We start from the raw sequence: 27078 nt of genomic DNA, 5'->3' as shown, positions 1-27078 counted from the left end.
AAAAAGTGTTTAATATTGGATCTGGCAGTCCCTAGAAGTGACCGTTAACAACCTGAGCATGAAGTGGTTCGTCTAGCTCTTACTTCTTTTTCTCTCTCTAGTTCCGTGCACCCGCTAATGTCGGCCTGCTCTTACACCAGTTTATTTTCTCTCTAGTGGTCTAAGTAAGTAAACGTATGACGTGTATAACAACATTTCTGCGATGAAGGAGGTCTGTAGCATAAAGTGCAGGAAGGCTGTGATTCGGGGGTACTGAGTTCTAAGGCCGGCTGTGATCCACATCGCAGGAGTTCTCCGTGACCTTGGGCAAATCCTTGTGTCTTTGGGGGTCTTAACAGTTTCACCTCTAAAATGAATGGTTTAGAGCTTCTGGATTAAGGTGATGGATCAGATACCTAACAGAACAGGAGGGCAGTAGTCAGTGCAGGAGAGCTTTTAACAAGTTTCTCTAATGTAAAAAGTAATTGGAAACTTGACGCAGATAAACAGAGCAGAGAAGATGAGAATAAGTAGACGAGACATTTGCAACAAGGAAGAGAACCTATCTATAGTAAAACCCCAAAGAGGCTGTGGGTATGGAGATAGAAATACAGAAAATGAAGATGACACGAGTGGCTAGGAATAGGGGTGTTAATTATGAAACAATTGTGCCAGTTGGCTCCTAGCATTCCCGCCCTCACCCATGTGCCCAGCATTTGCACCTAGAGTGCAAGTAGCTGAGTGAAGAATTACTAGGGCCAGGATCCAGGGAGGAGCAGAAGCCTGGAGGGGGGAGCCCAGGATTTGAGGCTCTTTCCTCGGAGGACATTTGACAGTTCTAGAGTGGGCAGCTGAGGGATTGAGTAATACTTTGGATTGCCTTGGGGGACTAGCAGACAGGGCCCTGTGGGTGGCCTGGTGAATGTCCTTAGCTTTGAGCTGGGGCCAGTAAAGGACTGCATCCAAGAGGTGAGAATGAACCAGAAAGAAACAGATCCTTGAAGGCACTGCCACTCAGCCTCAGATCATCTCAAGTTGCTGAACTTGAACTGAATTGAACCCAGATTGCTAGTGCCTCCCCCCACACACACACCAGGTATCCAGCAGAAGTGAATTTAAATTCTCCCTAGAGGAAGACAGCATCATACTGGATATCAAATTATTTCCAGATAGCAAGGAGTCTTGCAAGTGTGGGGTCCCATGCGTAATCACAAATAACTAGTCACAGAGGAGATAAGACAACATGCACACAACCCAACACAAACAGAAAAGAAACAGATGCACAGGGGAAATTGGCATTCTTGGATCCAGACTTCTAAATAGCTCTGATGTTATATCCAGGATGGGTGGGTTTGACGGCATATTAGATGTAACTGAAGAGAGATTTAGCGATCTGAAAGATGGGTCAGGAAAAAAATTCAGGATGAAGCCGGAAGAGACAGACGTGTAGAAAAATACAGGAGAGAGGATGTATTAGTTTTCTACTGCTACATAACAAATTACCACAAACTTGGTGTTTTAAAAAAACAAAACAAAACACCCATTTATAATTTCATAGTTCTGTAGGTCAAAAATCTGCACAGCCTTGCCCGGGTTCTTGCTCAGCATCTCACAAAGCTGAAATCAAGATGTTGGCTGGGCTGTGTTCTTATATGGAGGCTCTGGGAAAGAACATGCTTCCAAGCAGTCGCAAGACCCAATTCCTTGCAGCTGGAGGTCTGCGATCCTCATCCCTTGCTTTCTGTCAGCCAAGGGCCACTGAGCTCCGTGAGGCTCCCACATTCCTTCTCACATGTCCCCCTCCATCTTAAAGGCAGCAGTGGCATGTCTAATCCTTCTCAGGATAAAAATCTCTCGGACTTTCTCCCCTTCCCACCAGCCAGAACAAACTCAGCTTCTGAAGGGCTTTTGTGATTAGATTAGCCCCTCAGCTCCTGTTTGTTAATGAGTATGCTTTACCCTCATGTAGGACACAGGGTCAGTATACATAAAAATCAAATGCCTAGAAATTGGTAGAACAAACCACTTTGACAGTGGTTTGTCATTATCTGCTAAAATATGTGCAGTCCCACACTTAGCTATCTGCTCATCAGAAATGCATGCAGAGGGGACTCCAAGCCCTGTGTGAGAACATTTATGACTATGTTTTTTTGTAATCAATTGCAAACTGAAAACAGCCAAAGTGTCTATCAACATTATGTCATATAGTCATGCAAAGGAATATTATAGCAATGACACAGAATGAATCATAGCTACACACAATGACAGATGAGTCTCATAAATGTGATGTTGAGCGAAAGAAGTCAGACACAGCTGATTTCAAAAACCAGGCAAAAATAAACTGTGGGGGCTGTGGGGAGGGAGCTTGAAAATTCATGTTTTGCTGGTAAAAGCAAGGAAGTGATTATCATAAGAGAAGTAGTTATCATCTTTGGAGGACAGGAGGGATAGTGATTAGTAGGAGATGTTGGGGGGCCTGGGGGGATGCTGACAAAACATGGCTCTTTGTGATTAATCATTGAGCTGAGGAACAGGAAGGGAAGTCAGGGAATGAATATCAGACAGGCATTGCCTTCTCACCAATACTCCATGTTGGAAATCCATGGAGTTCTGAGAAAATTGAATTTGAAGTCAGAAGACAAACTATCAGTCGAGGCCAAGGGCAGAATGAGATCATTTATCTTCCATGCACTTTTTCTGAGGAAATTCCTTGAGGATGTACTCCACCAAGAAAGAGAATTCAAGAACATGTACGACCAAAAGCATGGAGGCCAGTGAAGAGAAATCCCAGGGTGGTAGCTGTGCAGCAGGCCTTGAAAGGAACTCCAAGAAAAAAATACCGTCAAAAAGAATGGAATAGACTCCAGACAATAATGTGAGCAAGAATGTAGGAAGTGTTGGGGGGAGGCTGCAGAAAGGGGTATTTTTCTTCTCTTCAGAAGAAAAATGCTTATTAGAAACTTACGGTGGAAAAGCTAGAAAAGTCACGGTCTAAGCGTCAAACAGCTTTAAAAGGACACGATGTTTGAGCAATTGATGGAATATAAGAGAAGAAAATCCATCTGACTTCGATGCTGGAAACAATCTTATTCTCTTGTGAGCAGCTACAAGGGTCACTGATCCTTAGAAAATGAAATGTCATCCCGGCTCTGCGATTACGAACACTGACCTGTATGCACACACGCACTCTCTGTGTCTTGGTTTTCAACGTTTAGACACGTCCGAAAGAAGAAACATGGAAGACTTAGCTGTAGCGGCCGCATAGATATGTCCTCTAGGTTGCCCATTGAGACAGAGTTTGGAGGAAGGGAAAATGAGTAGAGCACTGGAGGCCAAAGAGATGGAATGTGATGGTCTTGTCTTACATGCTGGGAGTCCGGAGGTTCCCTGGAAAGTTGATGGAACAAGAAGTTTAGGCACGTTGTTTAAAGTTACTAAGATAACCAAGGGAAAGGTTTAAAATAACACGAGAGCAAAAAACTGGGAGGAAAAAAAAAACTGGAGGAGTTGGGGGTTTCAATAAAGTGACTAAGTCTTCAGTTTTGGGGGAGTAGATAGGCAATTTCTGAAGTTGAGACATGAGGAAATAGTGATAGAGGTATATTCTTTGGAGTTGAGAAGGGACCACAAGAATTAAAACCAGAAATAATTGAAGGTGGTTGCTCCAAGGGTTGGAACTAGGAGTGGAAGTGTGTGCCTGCTCAGAGGCTCAGAATTAAGTCCATTTGGCTCAGTTTGGACAAAAACTTTTGAGATCAAAAAAGGTGTGTCTGTTTTCAAATTCTTAAGACTGAGAAATAAATGTAGGTACAAATACATGTGTGTATATTATTCGTTGCACAAATAGATTTATCTTTAACATTTTATAATTCATGTGACTGTTACATTTGCATATGGGCATGTGGATTTACATATGTGTATACATGTACACGTAATGTGACCTGAAGAAGTAATTACAAAATAACATGGGGTTTCTAGCCTTCAATCTAAAACAGATTGAATTAGGTGAGGCTTGTTGGCAAAAAAAAAGGAAAGAAAAATAATAGATGTGAATGAGTGGAAACAGTGTTACAAACAGAATAGAATAAATACATAGAAACAATATTTTAGATGGTGCTTGGGTTCTCAGGTGGTCCTTAGCAGCTTTTAACCTCTGGTGAGGAACCAAAGGGCAATAATAGCCCCAACAGTACCATTAGTACTGGTTTGTAAGAAATGCACAATCAGTCGGCTCAGTTTGTCCTGTCTGTTTTCTGGAGGAAAAAAGGAACAGTGAATTTCAGTTGGGAACTTGAGATGGCAGAAACGCAGCCTCTGCAAGATTTTTCTTCTTACTATAATAGTACAAGGAGTTATTTCTAGTCGAATTTTATATATAGCCATTGCTTACATTAGGGGTTTTGTGTCGGGGATTTACCATGAGCTGAGATCTTAGCCTTCTGTTTTCTTTTTTAGATTCTTTTGTCTGGGAAAAACACAATCAGAGCTTGTATTTGTTGTATCCATTTCTCATGAGCTCCACCATTTCCTCCACAGTGATATGCCAGATTATACTTATATTGTATTCTGTGATTTGTATTAAATTACTTGGTTCTGAATATAATAATCTCAGCTCACATAAGGAGAAGTCAGTGTGCATCCTAACTGCAGCTGCCGTCTTCGCACCTCTGCAGTCAGTCCCTCCCACACCCTTAGCCAACTTAACCTGGCTCTTCATGTGTAGAAGTACCTCGAGTGGAAACAAGCAGAAAGACATTTCCTTATTTGTTACTCATTTAAAAAGGGAATGCATTGAATGGACATTGTGCATTGCAGTCTTTTCCAGAATCATCCTAATGGGTCCCTTATTGTATTTCCTGATTGTAGTGCTGCTTTTGATACAGTTCTTGGGATAAATGTTGCAGTCAAGAAACTAAGCCGTCCTTTTCAGAATCAAACTCATGCAAAGAGAGCTTACCGTGAACTCGTCCTCTTAAAATGTGTCAATCATAAAAATGTAAGTTATGTCTATGTTTCCTCTATATAACGCAGTCCACGGTGTGGTCATCTTGTGGGTCTTTGGAAATACACTGAGTTCAGACCTCGGGTAAACTAGCTGTAACAGGAACTATTTAAGTGGTTCAAGTTTCTTGACAAAATTCTTAATAAGCATTGGGGAAATTGAAGTCAGCAAGAAGCATCATGGTCCAGTCTAGGTCTGACAGCAATATCCATTAACCCTGTAATCATTTGATTTTCACCATATCTGTTTCTATAAAATGGCAACGGTATTGACCTAAAAAAATGAGAAACAACTAGATAATTTTTTAGAAAAACATTGTTCTATGAAGTAGCTTTTTACCTTGTACACAACGGACATTTCAGTTCTAAGTAAATGTGATATGCAAGATGGCTGTGCTTGGCATCTCCACAGAAATCAAAGCACTGTGAATTTCAAGGAGAAATTGTATTTCTCCAGAAAATTTCTGGAGGCCCATTGTATGTCCACTACTGGTGTCTGAGCATGAACGTGAGCATGATTTTGATAATCTTGCCATGTTATAAAAAAATCATACAATGTTATGTCTGAAAGGGGCTTTGGAGATCACCCCTTGTGACCCCTTTTTTGTTGTGGGGGAGGAGTATTTAAGACTACACTCAACTCCACGTGGCTCCCTTTGTTTTAGCATTTTTGCTGGCTCTTTCTGGTGAAGGGATATTACATACAAAACTAAGATAGGTTTATTCTTTTGAGTCCATGGTTTGAGTTTGTTTTTAATTTCTCCAACGCATGCTTTATTTTACTTATACATTTAAATTTTTTTTCAGGTTACACAGAAGTATGGTTATTTTTTTTTTAATTCAAACAATATAAACAAGAAGGCAAAAATCCTTGAATCTCTCAGATCATTATCATTAACATTTTGGTGAGCATTCTTACACGTGCATGTACATACATACATGAACACGATCAGCTATGTTATCGTGCATCCTGCCTTCTCCCTCGTGGATTGTGTCTGGACCTCAAATACATTACATAGTATACATGCACAATAATTTATTTAACAGTCACCTGTTACTGGATATTTAGATTGCTTCCAGTTTTTGCTATTATAGCCAGTGCTGCAACAAACATCCTTGTACATGCATCTTTGCCCACCTGTCCAGGTGAACTTCTTAGCCAAAGCGTAAACTACACACTTCTGGCTTTAATACATGCTGACAAATTGACCTTAAGAAAAACTGTCAATTTTACACTTTCATTAAGACTATCTGAGGAAAAAAAAAAAAAAGAATGTCCAAGAATGTGTTTTATTTCAGAATCCCCCAGCACTATGTACATATTGTTGATTTTTTTTTGTTGTACTTTGCCAATCTGAGAGATGAAAAATGATATCTTATTCTCACTTGTGAGGTTCACTTCTTTCCATACTTTACTAGCCATGTATTTTTGAAGAATTTGTTTCCCATGGCCTTTGACCATTTTTCTCTTGGGCTGTCGGTCTCTTTTATGCATTTGTAGAGGATCTTTGTATATTAAAGCTATCAACCCTCACTTCTTTTCCATTTGACCTCATTTAGGTTACTTTTGCCATACTAGGTTTTTGTGTGTATGTGGTTTTGTTGTTGTTGTTGTTTGGTTTTTTGGTCTTGGTTTGGGTTTAACCATAACACATGTTCTAGGTTTCCTGTCATGCTTAGAAAAGGCTTTTCTACGCCAGGATTACATAAATGTTTATCCACATTTTAATTTTTGTGGTTTCATGGTTTACATTTAAATCTTTGTTCCACTTGGAGTTGATGTGAAGATTAAGTATGGATCCAGTTTTATTTTGTAGTTGGTTAGCCAGCCACCCCAATCCTATATTCTCACTCATCTTTTCCTTGGTCATTTGAAATAATTGAGGATGTGTGCTTGATGCTCAAGCGGTGGGAGTCATTGTTTAACTGTTGGGGTGCCAGGACCAAGGCCTTGCAGTAGAGGCCTTTCTAGAACCCTCTTAAAGTAAATACCTAACACTGTGAGGGGTTCATCTTCATCAAACTAGAAATATAAGTTTTGCCTTCATATTTCAACACTACAGAAATTTGTAGATCATATCTCAGTTTTCATAGTTAACATATTGCTTTGGTGTTTTTCTGCCCGTAATGTTCTACCTTTTTATGTTTAAAGCCCGAAAGACATTATGTGTTAAAGTTCTGTCATAATAAGTTACTAGAGACACATAAAATGTGATTTGGTTAAAAGTATATCTTATTTCCAAGGTGAGAATCCTAATCATTTAACTTTTCTCAAATACCATGTAATAGGATGTTTTGGTAAAACTAATAACAATAATAAATACTGAGCTCTGGTATGATTTTTCAGTTTTAATGCATTTTAATGTTAAACTTAATTTTTATAATTAAGTAGAGTTACCTGACTTGCTGAGGAATAATAAATCTTCTCTTTTCAGATAATTAGTTTGTTAAATGTATTTACACCACAAAAGACTCTAGAAGAATTTCAAGATGTGTAAGTATCACTTTTACTCAGTAATGCAGTATGTATCAAAGACTAAAAATTTAGAAAGGAAAAATTGCTTTTTTTACTTAGGAAATGTAGGTAGCAATATATTTAGCCACTTTTTTCTGTGGAGGAGAAATATTAAGGAAGATAGATAATAATATTCAACTATTTGTGCCTAGATATTATCATCTCCATAACCGATAAATGATGACTGAAAATAATTCTTCGGAGCAGATGGTGATCACTAATGTTGTTGAGTTGCTCTGCTGAAATATAAAATGTTGTTCTCCAGTCCCCCAGAAAGCCAGGATGATAGTGTTTATAATTATTATTTGAAATCATTATGACACTATATGTTGTGCGATTCCAAAATCTGAAATAGAATTTTCTTGTGGACAATAAACTATTAACTTACCATATTGAAATACAATGCCCAACTCATCCTAAATTGACTGGTGCATTCGTTCAACAAATATCTGATTGCCACTCATGTGCTAGGCACTCTCTGGGACTTGGCATACTTCAGTGACCCAAACAGGCAAAGATTCCTTTATGATTAAGAATTGCAGGTGGTCACACTCGCTCTTAGAGCTTTGTGAAAGCCAGAGAAGAGAAGATACGCGGTTAACATAAGTAAGGAAGTGCCGCCATCATAAGGATGTCGCAAGTGTTCTGGAAGAAGTGAGCTGGTTTAGGGAATCAGAAGTGCCAGGGGTTAGGGGACAGGCCTGGTGCATCCTAAGCAGGGTGGGTGGAGAAAGACCTCACTGGACCGGGGATGAAGAAAGCCTTGAAGGAGGCTCGGGGTTGGTCCTAAAGATATTTGAGGGAAGGTGGGATCGAGATAGAAAGGAGTGGAAGTGGGGCCATGCCCACTGTGCTCTGAGAGCCATAAATGGCCAGTGTGGCTGGAGAAGGGGAGCAGAGGAGAAAAGTGGGTGGGTTCCGAGAAGTGATGGGGCCAGGCCCTCCTGGGCCTCGAGGCCTTTTACTCCAGGGCAAGGCAGTAAGACTCAGCAGAGGAGTGAGCTTCCCTGACTTACATTTTCAAAGAATAACTTTAGTGGCTGTGTTGGGAACCCACCGTCAGGGGTGGAGACACAGAAGCCCCGTGAGGAGGCTGTTGCAGCAATGTAGGGGAGGGGTGATGGTGGTTGCATTTAGACCAGAGGGTACTAGTTAAAGGGAGAGACTAGAGGCCGAAACTGTCCTGAAGGGGGAGCCACTGTTAGAGGACTGCAGTGTGAGGAAGAACAAGCTGAGGGCGACGCCTGGTGCTGGCCTGAGTCCCAGCTGAGATGAGGAGGGCGACTGGAGGGGGAGATGGAATTGGGGGCTCAGTTTTGGATGTGGGCCTCGAGGTGCCTCTTGGATACCCAGGTAGGCCTGGGACGTGGACAGTTAGATACATGAGCCTGGCGTGCAGGAGAGAGGTCTGGGTGGGAGGTATGAATTTGAGAGTTGATGGTCTGCAGATGGTGTTTAAAGTGTTGAGACCGGAGACCAGAGGAGATCCCCAAGACTGTGATAGAGAAGAGAAGGAGGCCAAGGACCGGGCATTGGCACCCCCAACAGTAAGAAGTTGGGGAGAGGAGCAGGGCACAACCAGCCAGGACCGTAGAACAGGCCATTCGATTTAGCGACATGCAAGTAAGTCATCGGGGGCCTTGGCGAGGGCAGTGCAGAGTGGTGGGGCACAGGCCCCATGGAAGTGGGCTTCAGAGAAAATGGAAGAAGAATTGTAGATGCCAAGTATAGGCACCTCTTTGGGGAGTTTTGTTTGCAAAGAGAGCAAGAATATGGGGCATAGCTGGTGGGGGCAGAAGGTCAAACATTTTCTTAACATGAGAGGAGTAACAGCATGGTTTCTATATTGGTAAGTATGACCCAATAGCAAGAAAGAAAGAAAAAAAGAGAGAGGGAGGGAGGGAGATTTCAGAGAATTTGAATATTTGAGATTGTGTTTACTATGATATAAAAATTGTTTTAACTTGAAATACATCATGTTGATAGGGTTTTTTTGAAAACTTCTAAGTTCCATTATATGTTTGCTTTTTTTTTTACAAGATACCTTATAAATATTTAGAGAAAACAAGTTATCTTTTTTTTTATTTTAGCCAGTGCAGCAACTAAGTAGTAAGTTATACTGTTTCATATAAATGTAGAGTTTAGTAACCATAAAGGAATTTTGGGTGATTTTTATGTGTACATGATTGATCTTTTTTCCCCCAGGTATTTGGTTATGGAATTAATGGATGCTAACTTATGTCAGGTTATTCACATGGAGTTGGACCATGAAAGGATGTCCTACCTTCTGTACCAGATGCTCTGTGGTATTAAACATCTGCATTCAGCTGGTATCATTCATAGAGTAAGTAGTGACACCACGTCAGTTTTATTTTTAAAATCACAATCATTTTGTTATCATGATTCTCCAGGTACAGAAGAACTTAATATTTTTTAAACAGTTGCCAGTGTCAAGAATCCAAAGAAATGATGGGATCATGTTGAGTTCCCAAATACCACTGAGATTAGAAGACATTTGTGGAGCACCTCGTTTGCGCAAGCCCACACGAGCCACTCGGGATGCAGGCTTGAGCTGCTTGGTTTGATGCTGCAGAAGGAAACTTTTTTTTTTTAACCTTTCATTTTAAAGTAACTTAAAATTTAAAAGTTACAAGAATAGAACAGAGAACTCCCAAATATTATTTACCCAGAATCATCTATTTGTTAATTGTTAATGTATTTGCCATATTTGAAATCCCATTTTTAATGAGGCAGGAATTTAGGTTTGGGGTGGGGAAAAGTTAGAGGCTAAGTAGTAAGTGATACCGTTGCTTGAGAAATCATACATAAATTAGGCCCAAATATCTATTTCTTAGAATCATAGAAGTTGGCCACTCCAGCATCCCGGCCCCCCTGGTGGGAACTTTTGGAATGGCCCTGGGTGGGCATCTTGAGCCTAAACTTGGATTTGAATGACAAGAGTTGCCTGTACTCTGTCAGGAAGCAACATTTAAAAACCATTGAGATACAGTGTAATTCTCTAAGCTGGTTTTATGAGTTTTTATTTTTTTACTTGTATCACTGTGCAAGCAGAACGTCACGATAGAATTTTCTTTGACAACTAAAATGTTGAGTGAGATTACAGGCAGAGATAATAGAATTGTGTTGGAAACATTCTTAGCATTCCCTAAATTATTACCATACTAATTTTGTCGACAGACTGTCTTTAGATATTATAGTCCAACATCAAGAAGTTGTCATTTCTCTGAACCACAGTCTTTGTGGGCAGAAAGATAGTGAGACCAGAACAATGAAGCCTATTCATAGAGAAAAGAATAGAGAGATTTTCGATGGTGCAGTAGATCTGTTAGGTGCCAGGAAATGTTGGGCGCAACCGCACAGCCCGCCAATCCAGAGAGGACCCAGCTGCCCTTGCCCCTGGCCATGAGCCTCAGGTCTGGGACCCCAAAGCCCACAGGCCTGGGCGGCATACCTGGGGTCTTGCACACCAGTAAGCACCCAGCTCCTGATCCTGTGCGGTTACTTAAAATACGGCCTTTGCTGCCACCAGGTGTCTGGTTAAAATAATATAAATTCTGTTGACAAATTTGCTTTTAAAATTATACTGTTCATTTTTTTCTTTAGTTTTTATTTAAATTCCAGTTAGTTTGCATACAGTGTAATATTAGTTTCAGGCGTACAATCGTGATACGACACTTCCAGACACCACCCAGTGCTCATCACAGGTGCCCTCCTTCCTCCCCACCACCTGTTTCCCTCCACCACGTTTCCCGTTCTCTGACCTCCGGGTATTTGCAGTGTCATCAGGTTTGGACCAGTGTGGATGGTGTGTTGTCTATCATCATGACACCTAAACACTCTCTCCTGCACAGCCTTCTGTTTACACTATGATAGAATTTCTTTTCCCTTCAACTTTTTGTTCCTGGAGTTAATGCCACTTGTCATTTATTTGTTTGCATTGGTGCTCTTTGTTGTTTTGTTTTTCAAGGAGCGAGGAGTTTTCTCTGCTCTCCTTGCTGAGTTAACTCGAAGCTTTCTGCCAGGCATCTAGGTTTCCTCTCAGCGTGTCCAGGGATGCACTGTTTCCTCGTCGGTGGGATCTCGCTCTTGGAGCCTCAGCGCTGCTCCCCAGCGGGATTGGCCGCCTCGTACCTGATGCAGATGGGTTATCCTGGGCCCGGCCCTAGCATTTCCCTGCAGCTTTCCTTAACTTGCTTCCAGACCTCTTTCTGTCTTTCTCAGTTTACTCCCTTGTTTTGGTGGGACGCATCCTCCAGCAGCTTCCCCAGAAGTGGTGCATGGGAGGCAGACTTTTTTGCGGCCTTGGACAGCTGAAACTCTTTGTTCTGCCCTGCCTGTCACGTGATTCATAGTTTGGTTGGATATAGAATTCTTAGTTATATAAATCAGTTGCCCTACGAGTTGTAAGGGCAGTACCCTGTTTTAGTGGGGTGTAGTTTGGCTTTTGAGGTTTCTAATACCATTCTTATTCCTGATCCTTCGCAAGTACCCTGTTGTGTTTTATCTCTGGAATCTTGTAAAAATGGTTCTTTATTTCTTGCATTCTGAAATGTTATGAAGATATGCCTTGATATGGAAATTTTTTCATTAATTGTGGTGGGCACGTGATGCCCCTTCAGTCTGAAAGGCCATGGCATAGAGTTCTGGGAAATTTGTATTATTTCTTCCAGAATGCCCAGATTGCCTGGTGTCAGAGGCTGTATGGGGTGGGGTCGGGATGCAGCCCTCTGCCACAGAGCCCTGTCTTTAGCCTGGGCCCCTCACCCATGCCCTCCCTGTGCCTCATGCCAGCACATCTGTTGCTAATGTGCCTGAGGCCCAAGTCTAGAATCTCGATTTTAGTTTTTCTAGACTATGTGGGCCTGTAGGAATGAAGAAGGAGCCCAGCCAGGCCTTTCTTCTGGGGTGGAGCTGGAGAGGTCTGCCTTTACCTTTAGGTTGACCTTCCCAAACCTCCCTCAGTGTCCCACCCCTGCTTCACCCTGAGTGTTTCCTGGGCGTCATGGTTCCCCTTATCTTGCTTGGGCCACTTACCGAGGTTGGAATGTACTGCACTCAGCCAAGTCATTTCCTGCCTCTCTGCCACTCTTTGTCCCCAGAGAGTACGTGGGGCTTTTCATGGGCAGCATCGGCATGCCGGGATGGGGTTGGACGTGCGAGACCTGTACTGGGAGAAGGCCTGTGAGGAAGGACCGAGGAGAGGGCTGCAGGGGGTGGCGGGGCAGGGGGAAGGCAGCAGGGGTCTGAGCCCTTGGAGGGGCTGAGGGCAGAGCCGCAGGCTGTGGTACATCTCTCAGAGAGCCTGGCCCACTGCGCAGTCCATGAGCCGCCCACCAGTGGATGTCTCACAGGGATGGGCTCCTGCCCCACGCTGCCACTGACCAAGAGCCACACAGGTCGGGAGGAGCTCCCCGGTGCTCCCCGAGGGGAAACTGAGAAGAGGGAGGCCACACGCCATAGCTCCTGTCAATGCAGTTGCTCGCAGGGCCACAAAAGATGCTCACTTGCCCCTCTCCGCTCTCCGTGCCCTCGGCCATCACCTTGGCAGGTCTCCATGGCTTGCCTGCATGTGACCCAGACCTTCATATCTGAAGGGTCTAACTCTGGCGGCTCTGAGCGGGAACGGGGTCCACAGACCCAGTCATCTGGCAGTCATCTCCCCAGTCTCGCGAGCGTGTGACTGGAACGGGTACCTTTGGCAGTTGGAGTGACCCCTGCGCTGGTTCCTTGGCCTGCAAGCTAAGAGGGGTCACGATGGTGAAGGCCCCGAGGAACCATGAAACTGTGCCCTCAAGATAAGCCAGAAACATGATTGATCTCCGGGGAGGTGGCAAGGATAGAGGACTTAGTACCACCATTGAAACTCAAGGAGTGCAAGGACAGTGCTCCGTGCCGTAGTCCAGTTTGAGTCCCCAGTGCAGCACTGGAGGAACCTAGGTGGTCCTGGGGAATGCAGATGACCGAGGCCGAAGCGGCTAGTAGTCCTGGTTGCCACTGCTGTGCTGGTCACGGGAGAGCTGCTAGAGCGATTAACAGGGCCTCCGTGCGGCGTGAAGCCACTGACGGGGCAAATGCATTCTTCCGTTCTGGCTGGGAAAGAGGGTCAGAAACCGTTCACGCACAGGTGGGATGGACAGCAGTGGTATGGAGTTCCACAGTGTGCCCGGGCCTATGTCGTCGTCCCAGCTGGAATGATGGTGCTTTGGGTCGTCGAGTTTCAGGGTCCACTCAGAGCTTGGGTCCCATAGTCCTCCAGACGACTGCTTAGCCTCCTGTCGCAGGGTTCAGTCACCCAGGTGAGTGCCTGAGGCTACCTATAGGGCAGAAGCAGGGAAATCAAAGCAGCGGATGCTTGTCACCATGTGCAGGGTCCTCCTTGCTAGGACGCCGCCTCAGGCAGTGGGCCCTGATCTGAGAACTGACTGGGGCTCTGGGCCCCTGGCTCCTCTGCCCTGGCCCTGCTTTGGCTACAGAGGTGTCACACACCCTCCTTGTCCGTGCCAGGGACGCTGCACTCTCGTAGCCGTCCCCTCACTGTGTGGGTCAAGCCCGAAGGTCGCGTATCCTTTGTATTTTAACGTCTATTTCTTGTTTTCCTTGTTGGGGGTGTTCTTCAAGCATTGAAGGGGCAGAACTGTCTTTCCTCGGCCACCTTGAAACCCTAAGTCCAGTCTGTTTTGGAAAGCTGCCGGTGGCTGTGTGTGGAGGCTGAGGACAGAGTGCCGTGGAAGTGGGGAGCCCGCAGGAGCCCCGGGACCTTTTTCAGCCTCTCCTGTGGGCAGGCGCCCCGAGGCCAGCGCCTCTCCCAGGCCTGCCGGGGCCGGTCCACAGCGCAGACTGCCAGCTTTGCATTTTGTTATCACAGTTTTCCAGCAGATGGCAGTAAAGGGGGTTCTTCCCACCAAATCCAACCAAATCCAACCAAATCCGAGCAGGAGGAGAATTTTCAGACCGGTGGAAGGGGCTGGAGACAGGCATGTGTTCTACCTCACTCTGCGGTTCACTGAGCGGGCCGGGGGCAAGCTGCTCTACTAACCCTTATCCCTGTGGCTTTAGATCAAGGCCAGGGTGGATTTCAGGGGCTGCTGGCTGGCCAAGTAGAGACATTTCAAATTTTTAAGAAATCAGCTTCCTCAAAAGAAAGCACCTATTGACATCCCAGCCAACAGCGTCAGGAAGGCTCTGTGTTGGCCAGCCGGGGATGTTGTCATTCTTTTCCTCATTGCCACATGGGGGACCAAAAATAGTTCCTTGTCATTTGGACATTTAAAAAAAATTTTTCTTCACAAAGTTGAGCATTATTTCACCTGTTAGCAATCTGTATTCTAACATGCCTATTCTTGCCATAGTATTGGTTTTTAAAAAAGAAGCTAGAAACAAATTGGTTCTTTGCCTTAGCTGCATGACTGCTTCCTCACAGGGCAGGGTCACTGGTGTGCGTGAGGGGCTTACTGAGGAGTGGGGGCGCTCCCCCAGGTTCCCCCACATCAGGACACATGTCTGAGAGGGTGGTGGCCAGCGAGGCCAGGGCATCTGCATGGAAATTGGTGGGAATTTTCATTGCGTTTTTCACACCTTACATATTTCTACTGAATCCAGGAAGGTGAGAACATTCAACAGTAATGAAACATAACTTTAGCTGATGTAAGTTTTAACTGTCTGGAGGCACACCTGCGTGCGCCCTTGGAAAGCATTAGTCAGGTGCTGGGCCTGACACCTCACACTGAGTCCTCCCAGGTCCTCCTGTGCTCAGCGTGACTTGTGAAGACAATAGACAGGGGTCGCTGAGAAGGCAGTTTCCAGGGCGCGTGTGCAGGCTCCCGTCCCAGGTAGAAGTCAGATCCCTGTGGCCCGAGGAAGGGTCCGGGGACAAGAGGGTCACCGTGAAGAAAGGCCCAGGGTTGTCGGGGAGGAAACTGTGGAATTTGTGTTCACATGTCCAGGGTGCAGGGTCGAGGGGCTGGTGACAAGTGTGTTCATGCTGTATCAGGCTGGGCTCTGAGAGCTGGGAGCACAGCCAGGGTCTCTGGTCACGGAACTGGTGCTGGCAGGGGGATGTGGGGGTGCCTCCTGGGTGGTGTGTGCGGTGGGTGGGCTTGGTGACCATGGAATTCCTTCTCTGAGAGAAGAAGGCGCCCTTCGAAGATTGCCGAGTCGGAGAATTCTACCCCCGTGCTGAGCGGTATGGCGGCCACGAGCCACATAGGGCTGTCGAGCACTCAGAATGTGGCTCTGATTGTAAATACACAGTGGATTTCAAAGACACTACCAAAAAAAGAATGTGAACTATCTCATTAGTAAGTTCTCTGTGTTGCTTCACATTGTAAAATGATAGTGTTATGGATATATTGAGTTAAATAAGATTATGAAAATTCACCTAACCTGTTTGTATTCATCCTTCCTAAGATGGCTACTCGAAAATGTAAATGACGTGTGTGGCCGGCATTATATTCCTGTGGGACAGCTGAGGACTGAAGGATGCGCAGGTGTGGAGGAGGGATAGGTGGTTAGCTCCGAGGAGATTTTAAGCAAAGGGATGTCGTGAAGTTTCCCATGTGGGGATGAGGGCGACCATCTGGCTTCCTGAGGCTGATTTGTATTCGTTCCAATTTGAGAGAGTCGGGTTTTCCAAAATCCCAGTGTTCAGTTCTAACCTCCCTCGGTGTCCCAGGACACAGATACTTCCGCAGCCCCCGGCCTCACAAATCCCTACCAGTGCGAAGTTGTCCATTTAGCATGCTCTGTGTTGTCTCGCTCATTTAAACCATTTCTGCCCTAGGACTTGAAGCCTAGCAACATCGTAGTAAAATCAGACTGCACGCTTAAGATCCTTGACTTTGGCCTGGCCCGGACAGCATGCACCAACTTCATGATGACGCCATACGTGGTGACGCGCTATTACCGGGCGCCCGAAGTCATCCTGGGCATGGGCTACAAAGAGAACGGTGAGTGCAGGCGGCACTCCCACGTGGCCGCAGCTCCCCACTAGCGTTGTCCCCTGAGCCACAGGAAACACCATGTGGGGGCTGTGTCACACACAGGTCATCAGGGCCACAGACACGAACTCATTAATCTCATATCTCCACTGGCAGAAGTCACCCACTTATACAAATTCACTTTCAAAATGAATATTTTCGACCATCTCTTCAAGTTAAACATACATAGTTTGGGGAAGTGTGCAGACCCACCACACCAGCAGTACCGAAGACCTCCCCGGGCCCCCTCCTCGATCTCAGCCCCCAGAGGGAGCCATTATCCTGATTTCCGGTGCCAACACCTGGTTTTGCTTATTTTGGGACTTGGTAATAATTGAATAATACACGTTCTCTTTTGTGTAAAACTGGGTTTTTAACATCAAAACTTAACTTACTCTAACAATATCAGAGCCCTTTGTAACTTAGCCGCTGACAAATTTGTCGAAAAGAACTCAATCACAGTTAAGACTTGCTAAGAGTCTGAAAGTTTGCGCAGGTCATATGGAATGTAACCAGTGCCCCCACTCTGAGAGACGCCATTCTGTGGCTTCCTGCTGGCCCCATCAGCTCCTCCACCAGCACTAAGTATGGGCACAAAATAGCCCTCTGTCTGGCCATCGGGCCCCCCGGAAGCCCAGACCAGCACACCTGCCCTGTAAGGTCCTGCCGGCCTGGCAGTTTAGCAGAGGGTCGCTCAGCAAGCGTTGTGTCCATATTTTACGAAAGCTGGGTTTGTCTTTGTTGGGAGGGGGTTTGAGGAAGCTGCATGGGGGTCTCTGGCTGGTTTTAATCACCTGGTGTTTGGTAGTGGACATCTGGTCTGTCGGGTGCATCATGGCAGAAATGGTCCTCCATAAAGTCCTGTTCCCAGGAAGAGACTGTATCCTTCACAGGGAGAGCCCCCAGCACTGGCCATGGGGGAGGTGGTGGGGGTGGGCACGTGGCCTGCACACAGCTTTGTGGGGACAGGCACCTCTTCTTCCGGGGGGTTTGTTTGTTTCTCAAGCTGTAAAGTCCTGGACTCTTGGGCACTAAAGCCCAGATTGCTGGAAGCCGAAGGCCACAGCGGAGGCCAGCAACCACTCGCACCGTGGAAAGAGCTCACCCTTAGCTAGCAATTTATTTTTCCATATTTGTGTGTTTAGTACACTGTTAGAATTCCTTTTCCTCACCTTTGTTTTGTTCATGGCACTTCATAATTTTATCATTTCATTTTATTTTCAGTTGATATCTGGTCAGTGGGTTGCATCATGGGAGAGCTGGTGAAAGGTTGTGTGATTTTCCAAGGCACTGACCGTATCCTTCCCGGGACCTTCCCGGCCATGCTTTCCATAAATGCCAAAGACAGCAGGAGCTTGAAAGGAAAATGTTGCAATTCTAGACTGTGTGTCCTAAGGGGGTCTTTATTATGTTTGTTAAAGTAGTGTCACAAACCAAATGGTTCAGTTTTACGTTTTCTTTTTCACTTGACTACCTGCAGTGACTTTATTGAGGCTTAGAGTTACGTTAAACCAATGATATTAGTTCTTAATTTTATCAAAAATAGCTTAGAAATTGATTTACTCTTTGTCAAATGTATTCTGATATTTAAATGAAAACACTATTTAGTTCATTCAGTTAATTTAACAAGGAAAGTTTCTGTCTAAATTTAATAGGCTAGTATTGCTGTGTCATTCAATTAATATACCATTTTGTTAGCTGTCGGTATGATCTAAAATATTTTCCCCCAAAGCAAGAACTGAAGCACACTGCATAAGACCAAAGTAAAGAGGTGGAAAGGAAACGTTTGTGAGGAACAGTATATGTTAATTTTCTTGCCTGTTACTCTGCTGACATTTTGTAGAAATTTTTAAAAGATCCATCTAAAAGGTTCTTTTGTGACATACCTGGAGAAGTCTAAATAAATATAAAATGCAAAAGATTAACTTATACTGTCAGCAAATCACAATGACATACAGCATAAAGCAGAAGACAATATAATAGTTAAAATAGCTTTCTTTCATCGTGGTCCTCATATTCTTCCATCTTTAATATTTTTCACTCTAACATATTCCCTTTTTCATTTGTGTTCTAACCACTTACGATTTTCATTAGTCTTTGATTTTGTTTTTTTCCTTATGAAAGCTTAAAGTGGTCTCTGTTGGCAGATTGATGGTTATTTTTAAAGGAGTTCAAGCTGTGTAGTCAGTGTTTTGTATGTATTTTATTAAAGTTATTTTAGTTTTTTATAATTTTATGAGGGTGATTTTCTTGTAATACAAATTCTTTACAACACAAACATGGAATGAAAAGATTTTGTTCTTATCATTTTATTTGCCTTCCTTGACATTTTTCACATCACAGATTTTATGTGAAGTTAAATACAGCATTTTATTTTGTTCTAATAAATTTTCTAGCAGTTTTCCATAGCCTTTCCTTTGATTCACTTGTTCCAAACTATAAATAAGGAGGTCTTTATTTTGCAAACAGATTCAGCTTAAAAGGGAAAAGTTGATATAGTCTAAAGATAAATAATTTAGAAGGATCTACTTAACATTTCATTTGTCTCAATTCTTATTCATTTTGTGCCTTTCCTTTTTTGAATTAAGAAATGTTTTCTTCAGAAAGTACAAAAACTGTGGATACCTTCTGGTGCATTATGAAGTTAATTTAAAGTTCCTACCTTACATACTAACATCTTGCAATGTCAGTAACTAACAGTTTTATATATAAGGCCACCTGAGGTCATTCTCAAAATATAGACACAGAGCTAACATCATTTTTCAAAGGCAATTTTTGCCCCCTCTTGCAAACATTAGATTCAAAATTACTAGGATGGAAAAAGATTCTGGCAGCCAAACTGCAGTTCTCTGAGATGTGCTTCAGATCCGTGACCTGGGTAGAAGAGGGCCTCCTGTGCCCACAGCAGCCCATCAGAGACAGGGAGCTGCAGCCAGCCCTCCTCGGGCTCACAGGAGTCCGGGCCTCCCCGACCCTTAGTCCCCCTTCAGTACAGTTGAGAGGCCCGTGGGAGCCGAGAGACAGGGACGAGCGCACACACCCGGAGGCCAGCCAGGCCTGTTGGGGGTGACGTTCCCTTCCCACCCCCACCCCCCCGTTAGTCTACAGAAATGACCCTGTATCATGAACACACTAGACATTTACTGAGCACCCTCCCTTTTCTAGGCTCCTATCTGACTTACGTTGGGAAAGGTCGTCCCAGCTGCTGAGCCAAGGCAGACAGACTGTCATGGGCAAGAGCAGAAGCAGAGAGACGAGGGGCTGTTTCGGATGATCAGTGGGAAGCGAAGGTGGTGAGCAGGGCTTCCCGATCCTGCTTCGGCAGCACATTAGGAACGCAGGGGTGAGGGAGGAGAATATGCTAGTGACTCCAGTGGCCAGAACCTGTCTCCCGAGCCTGTTCAGCTCTCCCAGGTTCTTCCACAGTGATATGATTGCATTTTTCTAAGACAAACCTCCATTAGATTTTTTTTTAAAAAAATTTGAAAACTGCGCCTGGGTGGCTCAGTTGGTTAAGCGACTGCCTTAGGCTCGGGTCATGATCCTGCAGACCCGGGATCGAGTCCCGCATCGGGCTCCCTGCTCGGCGGGGAGTCTGCTTCTCCTTCTGACCCTCCCCCCTCTCATGTGCTCTCTCTCTCTCTCTCTCATTCTCGCTCTCTCAAATAAATAAAATCTTTAAAAAAAAAAAAAGAAAACTGTTTTCTAAACGTTGTTTACATGATTTTTTTTTCTGGCCTACATTCTCTTGTATAATTGTTTACGGTCTCAGAATCACTTTCCAGCTCATGATGCCAGTTTTTCCAAGCCCCCTGTAAACTATAAAGCTGGTATTTTCTGCATCTTACCAACAAGTAAGTTGAGAGCCAGGGGAGATTGAGTGCCCGGCACCTGCTGCATGGCTAGGAGCACAGTGGAGTCTGAAACCCAGGTCATAGACTTTGAAAGGAAGTAAGATGCGCTCCAGGGTACTGCAGTGATGGTCAGGGTCAGTGCCGAGTGAAAGAGAATGACCTCCCAAAGCTGTCAGTCTGAGCCCCATTTCAGGCAAGCCCATGGTCCCGTGGGAGGGGACGAGGCCTGGGCTCAGAGAGCCCCGAGCCCCGGCTCATGCACTGCACCCCGCGGGGCCTCTGCGTCCCCAGCTGTGAGCCCAGGACTCAGGTCTGTCTACTTCAGGGAGTTTACAAATCTAAGTCGCTTTGGTGTGAAAATTGATTTTGGTTTGCCTAAGTAATATTTATCTAATTTCATCTTCAATCACCTCTGTCATGTCATGGGTAGTCTTCAGTTCCAAGATAACGGTCTCTTGGTCTAGAAGTGGAAGGCATACATCCCTCAGTGTATTGATCTAATAAACTGCGATCAGGGTTTAGAAAGGCGCAGAGGTTTTAAAACTAGTCTCAACTTTGGAAACCCACGCCGTATTTACCTATCATTTCAAAACACCTGTGGGATGGCCTCGTTCATTACCTGTCAGTAGGTAGAAAGAGGATTTCAGTGCTGCTTTGAATGATGCTACTCCGTGTAACGTGACTGTAAGGCCCTTCAGTGGTATTTTCCTCAAGAGACTCCTTAGATATTGATCAGTGGAATAAAGTCATTGAGCAGCTAGGAACGCCGTCTGCGGATTTTATGAAGAAACTTCAGCCGACTGTGAGGAATTATGTAGAAAACAGACCGAAGTACCCCGGCATCAAGTTTGAAGAGCTCTTCCCAGATTGGATATTCCCATCAGAATCCGAACGAGACAAAATTAAAAGTAAGATGCCCTTTGTTTCCCTCATCCCTGTTTCCGCAGTCTAGACGCTGCTCTCAGCCTCTTCAGGTTCGCGTTCTGACACCGCTGGACGTGGGGAGATAAAATAGGGGAAACCCTCAAATAAAGTGAGGTACAGGCCAGCCTGAAGGCTTAGCGACCTGAAAGTTCTGTCCTCAACAGAAGGGCCGCACTGAAGCCTTTGGTCAAAATGAAAAGGTTTGCGTCAGTCTCAAAGACTCCTATGTTAATTATAGCTAATCGGGATTCACACAGTTTTCAGGTACACGGAACACTTGAATTAAGATTCTAGCCCATAGTTCGATTACAAAAAGCTCCTCCCCCCTTCTCCGGTGCCCGTCACTAGAACTGTGATTTAAGGAAAAGAATAGATTTCTCCCCACATCAGGGTAAACTTGTGCCTCCATCAGAAAAGCCCCATCTCTCCTTTGCCTACCCATGTGAACTTTAATTGCCAGAACCTAGGTGAGTCACTGAGCTTGTTGGGTTTTTTCCTAACAAGTGATCTCTAGATTTTTTTTTTTTAAGTGTATATTGCTAGCACTACTTGCAGGTAGGCATAGTAGAGGCATCTGTGAAGTGTTCGTGAGATTATTGTATGGCCGAAGAGGTCCGTTCTAATTTTGTTTGGATGGGACATCAAGAGAAGAGCCTGCCCGTGCTCTGTGCCTGCATTTCGGGCAGTGGTGGCCCTTAGCTCAGTTCCTGTGCCCTCCCTGGTGGCGGCTCTCCCTGGGCACTGTGTCAGCCTCCCTTTGGCCTGCGTCCACCTGCTACCCTTTCCCCAGGCCCTGTCCCTCCGCCTCCCGTCCCAGAGCCAGAGGCAAGACACCGAGGTTGAAAACCTGATTGATAGTGAAAGTGGCTTATTCTTAAAGAAAAAAGCCTCGATTGATCTGGAACCTGTCAAAAATTTCTCAAAGTTAAAACATCTGTGTTCTATCTGCACTGTCACATTTTCTCTCTGATGTTCTATGCCTCAGCATTAATTTATTCATCTAATATTTGTTTCCACCCTAGCAAGTCAAGCCAGAGATTTGTTATCGAAAATGTTAGTGATAGATCCCGACAAGCGAATCTCTGTCGACGAAGCTTTACGTCACCCTTATATTACCGTTTGGTACGACCCTACTGAAGCCGAGGCGGTAAGCGTCTGTTTTGGAAGGACTTGTGCCTAAGGGCAGGGCGTACATTTCCTTAGATCTTCCGTCCATCCTGGGGCTGTCGCTCAGTGTACCTCAGGAGTGTGCCCTGTGTTTTGCTTATAACACCCTGTTTTAGGCCACCCCATCAGAGAGGCTAAGAAACTTGCTGAAAATCCCAAGTTTATCTGTCCTTCCCCAGAGGCACCTGGGGAGTTCCCAAGGGGGTTCCACTTCTGAGTGCGGCGCTCAGATGCATTTTCCCTTAGCAACACTGGCATGGATGATCTCTGGCTATAAGACATAACCTCGTGGGGGCAGGTTCATTTTCGGACTGGCCTGTAGGTTTAACCACCACAGTGAACACTTTCATATGAAAGGAGTCCCATTTATCAACATGTGATTTTGAAGCAGATTTTTGGAAGAGACCGGTGTGAGTTGGGGATTGGGTATGGGGGCTTCAACATGAAGAACTACAAACCTGAGCCAGCACGGTCCTTGTCCAGGGCAGGTCTCTAGGAAGTGGCTTGTGATTACTATTTTACAGTTACATCTGGGCAGGTGCCCTGAGACTGTTTGGAGATTATGTAATTATTAAGAGGACCGTAATGGCTCCTTTTTTTTTTTTTTTGGTTAATTTCCCCCTAATTATTTGGATTCGGAAAGTGATGTAATGTCACACTTATGAAAAACCTTTAAGAAGCCATGTATTGAATGAAAGCCACATGATAAATAGATTAGAATCTCCCCAGTGATTTTACCGTCTTCATGCCTCGTTAACATTTTTAACTGTTGACTTCACATGTAATTTAATTTTCAGCCACCACCTCAGATTTATGACGCCCAATTGGAAGAAAGAGAACATGCAATTGAAGAGTGGAAAGGTAAAGACAGCTGATTTTGCCCCTTGCTCACTCGCGGCATGTCGCCTGTCAGCGGGAGTCTTTTTAGGGGAAAGGGCTAGAGGCCCTGCAGCCCCTTTAGCCCCTGTCTTCCCACTCCCTAGTAGAGAAGGAACTTGCAGATAACAGAATTAGAGAGGAGCAGGTATGAACCGCATGCTGTTTGCTTCTGAAGATTGTAAGATTCACCAAACAGCCCACAGCAAACTAAGCCTGTAACCAGGAGGTCGAAGAACAATTCTCCATTAAAAATCAGAATCGGTAGGAATTGAGAACCTCAGTGAGTGCAGGTCAAAGGTGGCAACGTGCTCTGCCCAAGCAGATTACATCTGCTCTCCCCGGGGCCCCGGAGAGCTGGGACCTGCGTGAACATGTGCTCAGCAGGGGGACGCATGCAGCCACACTCCGTGGCCAAGGAGATGCTCGCAGTGTTCTCATCTCGGTTCATGAATGCCGAAATTGTAGGAACCCCTAATGCTTCCTTAGGTTGTTAGTTTTACTTACAAGTCAGAATCAAGGAAACTAAGGTTGAAGGCAAGAAATGACTGAGGAATGTGGATTAATTTCTGGCCAGTCTGGAGGGGCTTCTCACCCACAGATGGATACCAGCTCCATTTGGAGAATCCCGAGTAATGAGAGAGAGAAACACATGCAAACAGTGCAGAAGCGTCTAGTACTTTAAAATGCTCCACGAGAGCCACTTTGCTGGTCCACTGCCCCTTGTAGAACCCCCTTGTGGGTTTAGAACTGCCTGGGGTTTCGGCCGCCCTCACACATTGGGTTAAGAAGAGTAATGGATCAAAAACATGGATGTTTTGGTCTAGGCAGATGGTATTATTGAATTAACCGTATATCACAGTTAAAGATAAGGCATCACAGTGCCCTTAGAGTGGTCCCGATTGATTAGGAAGCAGGGTTCAGAGATGCAGAGAAACTGATGGAGCCGCTTACCTTGCGTTTCTTTTTGAAGAGCTGATTTACAAAGAAGTGCTGGACTGGGAAGAGAGAAGCAAGAACGGTGTGGTCAAAGATCAGCCTTCAGGTTAGTGATTGCTTTAATAGCTTGATTACAATTTCCTTTTCCCCGTCCAACTTTCCTAAATGGTAGAGGGGCCTAAAGTACCAGCTCGACGGGCACTGGGTCCGAAAGCTCGTGCTGTAAGATCGGCTCCCTGTCTGGGGCATCGTGCTGGCGGCAGCCAGCAGGTTTCTGGTGCGTCGGGCGCTAAACTAACTGCGTCCGAGCCATCCTTGTCCCGTGCCTGCCTCTGCTCCTGCCAGCCCCACATGCAGATGACGGAGCCAAGTTTAAAACGTTGCCAAGGTGCGTGACCCTCTCTGGACTGGCCCCACCCGGTTACAGAGGAAAATCCGTGCAAATCTAAGTACAGTGGAATTTGGCTTCCTTTTGAGAAAGCTGTTCATAAAATTCTCCCACATTTGTACTTGGTCTGCCTGGTGGTCGGTTCCCCGGGCGACTGTTGGAGACATAACACGTGTGGTGTTCACTCAGGTCCGTAGGATCCCACCTGCATCCTGAGTGAAATCCTTCCAAGGTATATTTATTGGCTCGCCTCCTATCCCCCCAGAAGCCCGCACACATGCACACGGAGGTGCAGACTGCACCGCGTACTTTCTCTTGAATTTTATATTCAGCATGACGTATGTGTCAAGCATCTAGAGATTATGTAACTTCAGCACAGATTTAGGTGCCTGTGGTTAACGAGGCACATGTTTAAGACGGCAAGTACTGGCCTCTGGGAGCTCAGATGTTTTATTTTTGCTCAAGCCAGACTAAAATACGGACCATAGGAAACAGGGTAGTTTCGTGTACCTTAAAAAACCAAAATGTTAGTTTTCAGGATGTATAAAACAAAAATAAAATGAACAAGAGGCCACTAAACTTTTTCCTCTCTGTTTGTATACAGTCTTTATTTTAGCAGGGTTTTTTTTTTTAATTTAAATTCAGTTATACCATACATACATATAGTACATCATCAGTTTCAGATGTAGCACTCAGTGATTCATCAGGTGCGTATAACCCCCGGGCTCATCACATCATGTGCCCTTGTTAATGCCCATCACCCGGTTACCCCGTCCCCACATCCTCCAACCCCTCCAACAGCCCTCAGTTTGTTTCCTATGATTAATAAGAGCCTCTCATGGTTTGTCTCCCTCTCTCATTGTTTTCCATTCCGTTTTTATTACAAAAGAATTCTTCAAAGGTTGCTGCTTTTCTCCCTCGGACCAAGTGTTGATGATTATAGCTGAAATGTCTGGTGACCCTTGAACCCTATTTGGGCTTCAGCCTTTTGTGACACCGATAGATGTAGGATAAATTCAGCAGTTTTCTACAAATATCTTTTTTAAAGAGGCAGGTATTTTTCAACATGATTATACGCATGCACAGATAACGATGTTTAGCCACTGGGAAGAAAAGGAGAATGTTGTAGGGAAAGACCAGGAATGTTTGGGATCCTGGGCCCGGAGAAAGACTCCAGGAAAAGTCGGGCAGCCGACTCACTGCTTGTTCATACTGGTAGTGAGAGCAGAGAGCCACAGGAGCCGGAGCTGAGAGACGGCCCCAGGTCTCAGTGCCTGAACCCGCGGCACTGTCGTGCCTCAGATTTTATTCTGTTTGGTTTTCTTAGCACAGATGCAGCAGTAAGCAGCAACGTCACTCCTTCCCGGTCGTCATCCATCAATGACATCTCATCCATGTCCACTGAGCAGACGCTGGCCTCGGACACAGACAGCAGCCTCGATGCGTCGACGGGACCCCTCGATGGTTGCCGATGATAAGTCACGAGCGGCAAGCTCGCCATCAGTGAAGGAACTCCCGCTTCCATGAGCCTGAAAGGCTTGGGGGTTGATGGAACCAAATAGAAAAAAACTCCATGTTCTGCATGTAAGGAACACGATGCCTTGCCCCTGCTCAGTTCCAATAGGATTGCCTGCCTAGATTATACAATGAAGCAGACTATGTCTGAAGAACACAAGTGCAAGCCACACTCGTAGAGATTTTGTGCAAGGTCATTTCAGGTGAGCAATTAGAATAGATGATTTTTTTTTTTTTTAAGTTGTACGGTAATAGTAGTGACAATTTCTCATCCTCAGTAACTGTTGGGACATATATGCATGTGACCACATGTGCTTGCTCAGGCTTGCCATCTAGCACTTTGGAAATCAGTATTTAAATGCCAAATAATCTTCCAGGTAGTGCTGCTTCCAGAATTATCTCTTAATCCTCTTAAGTAATTTGGTGTCTGTCCAGGAAAAAATAGATTTATGTGTATTAATTGGCCACCATCATATTATCATATCTTACCGTCTTTTATGGTATGATTTATTCTATCTTTTGTATTTCAGAAGGAATATAATTAAATCTATTTAATAAATAAAAAATACAACTTTTCTTAAATTTGTCATGTTTTGGGCTGAGGATTATCACTGCTAAAACCAAGAGACCTATATGGACACTTTGTTTCTTCTAAATTGTCTCAGTCTGGGATGACTGTACGTTCAGCTTTATTGCATGATAAAATTTTAAGTTTTGTGCTGCTTAAGACATATATGCCTTTACAGTCCTAATCTGCCCTCACTCTTTTCTCCTGGTCTTCTGGACTCGTTAATTTAAAATGCCACCTAAAACTTCACCGTCTTTATAAGGCACCTAACACTCCATGTCAATAACACAATGGCAGATTCTCAAATCCATTAGAGGCAAGGGTAGAATTTGACAAAAACAGTCACTGAAGACAAC

At 44.8% G+C, this 27078-nt stretch overlaps 1 protein-coding gene across 5 annotated transcripts in view; it reads left to right on the top strand.

Moving 5' to 3' along the window:
- The window catches only part of MAPK9 (mitogen-activated protein kinase 9), a 47834-nt gene extending 21458 nt beyond the window's left edge, over positions 1 to 26376 (top strand). For 2 of the 5 annotated variants that reach the window (XM_027604799.2, XM_027604802.1), the window contains exons 3-12: positions 4846 to 4975; positions 7416 to 7474; positions 9701 to 9839; positions 16296 to 16461; positions 17716 to 17787; positions 21071 to 21253; positions 22292 to 22416; positions 23234 to 23297; positions 24286 to 24357; positions 25972 to 26376. In XM_027604799.2, the coding sequence (XP_027460600.1) occupies positions 4846 to 4975; positions 7416 to 7474; positions 9701 to 9839; positions 16296 to 16461; positions 17716 to 17787; positions 21071 to 21253; positions 22292 to 22416; positions 23234 to 23297; positions 24286 to 24357; positions 25972 to 26114 (1153 nt within the window). In that variant the 3' untranslated portion in view covers positions 26115 to 26376. Of the gene's footprint in view, positions 1 to 4845; positions 4976 to 7415; positions 7475 to 9700; positions 9840 to 16295; positions 16462 to 17299; positions 17372 to 17715; positions 17788 to 18834; positions 20065 to 21070; positions 21254 to 22291; positions 22417 to 23233; positions 23298 to 24285; positions 24358 to 25966 lie in introns of those variants that run through there. The other 3 variants (XM_027604801.2, XM_027604800.2, XM_027604803.2) reach the window with 3 other exon arrangements.
- The last annotated feature ends 702 nt before the right edge of the window (positions 26377 to 27078 follow it).

The sequence above is a fragment of the Zalophus californianus genome, chromosome 5 (assembly GCF_009762305.2).
Source record: "Zalophus californianus isolate mZalCal1 chromosome 5, mZalCal1.pri.v2, whole genome shotgun sequence".
Lineage (NCBI taxonomy): Eukaryota > Metazoa > Chordata > Mammalia > Carnivora > Otariidae > Zalophus > Zalophus californianus.
This window is presented reverse-complemented; position numbering and strand designations above follow the sequence as displayed.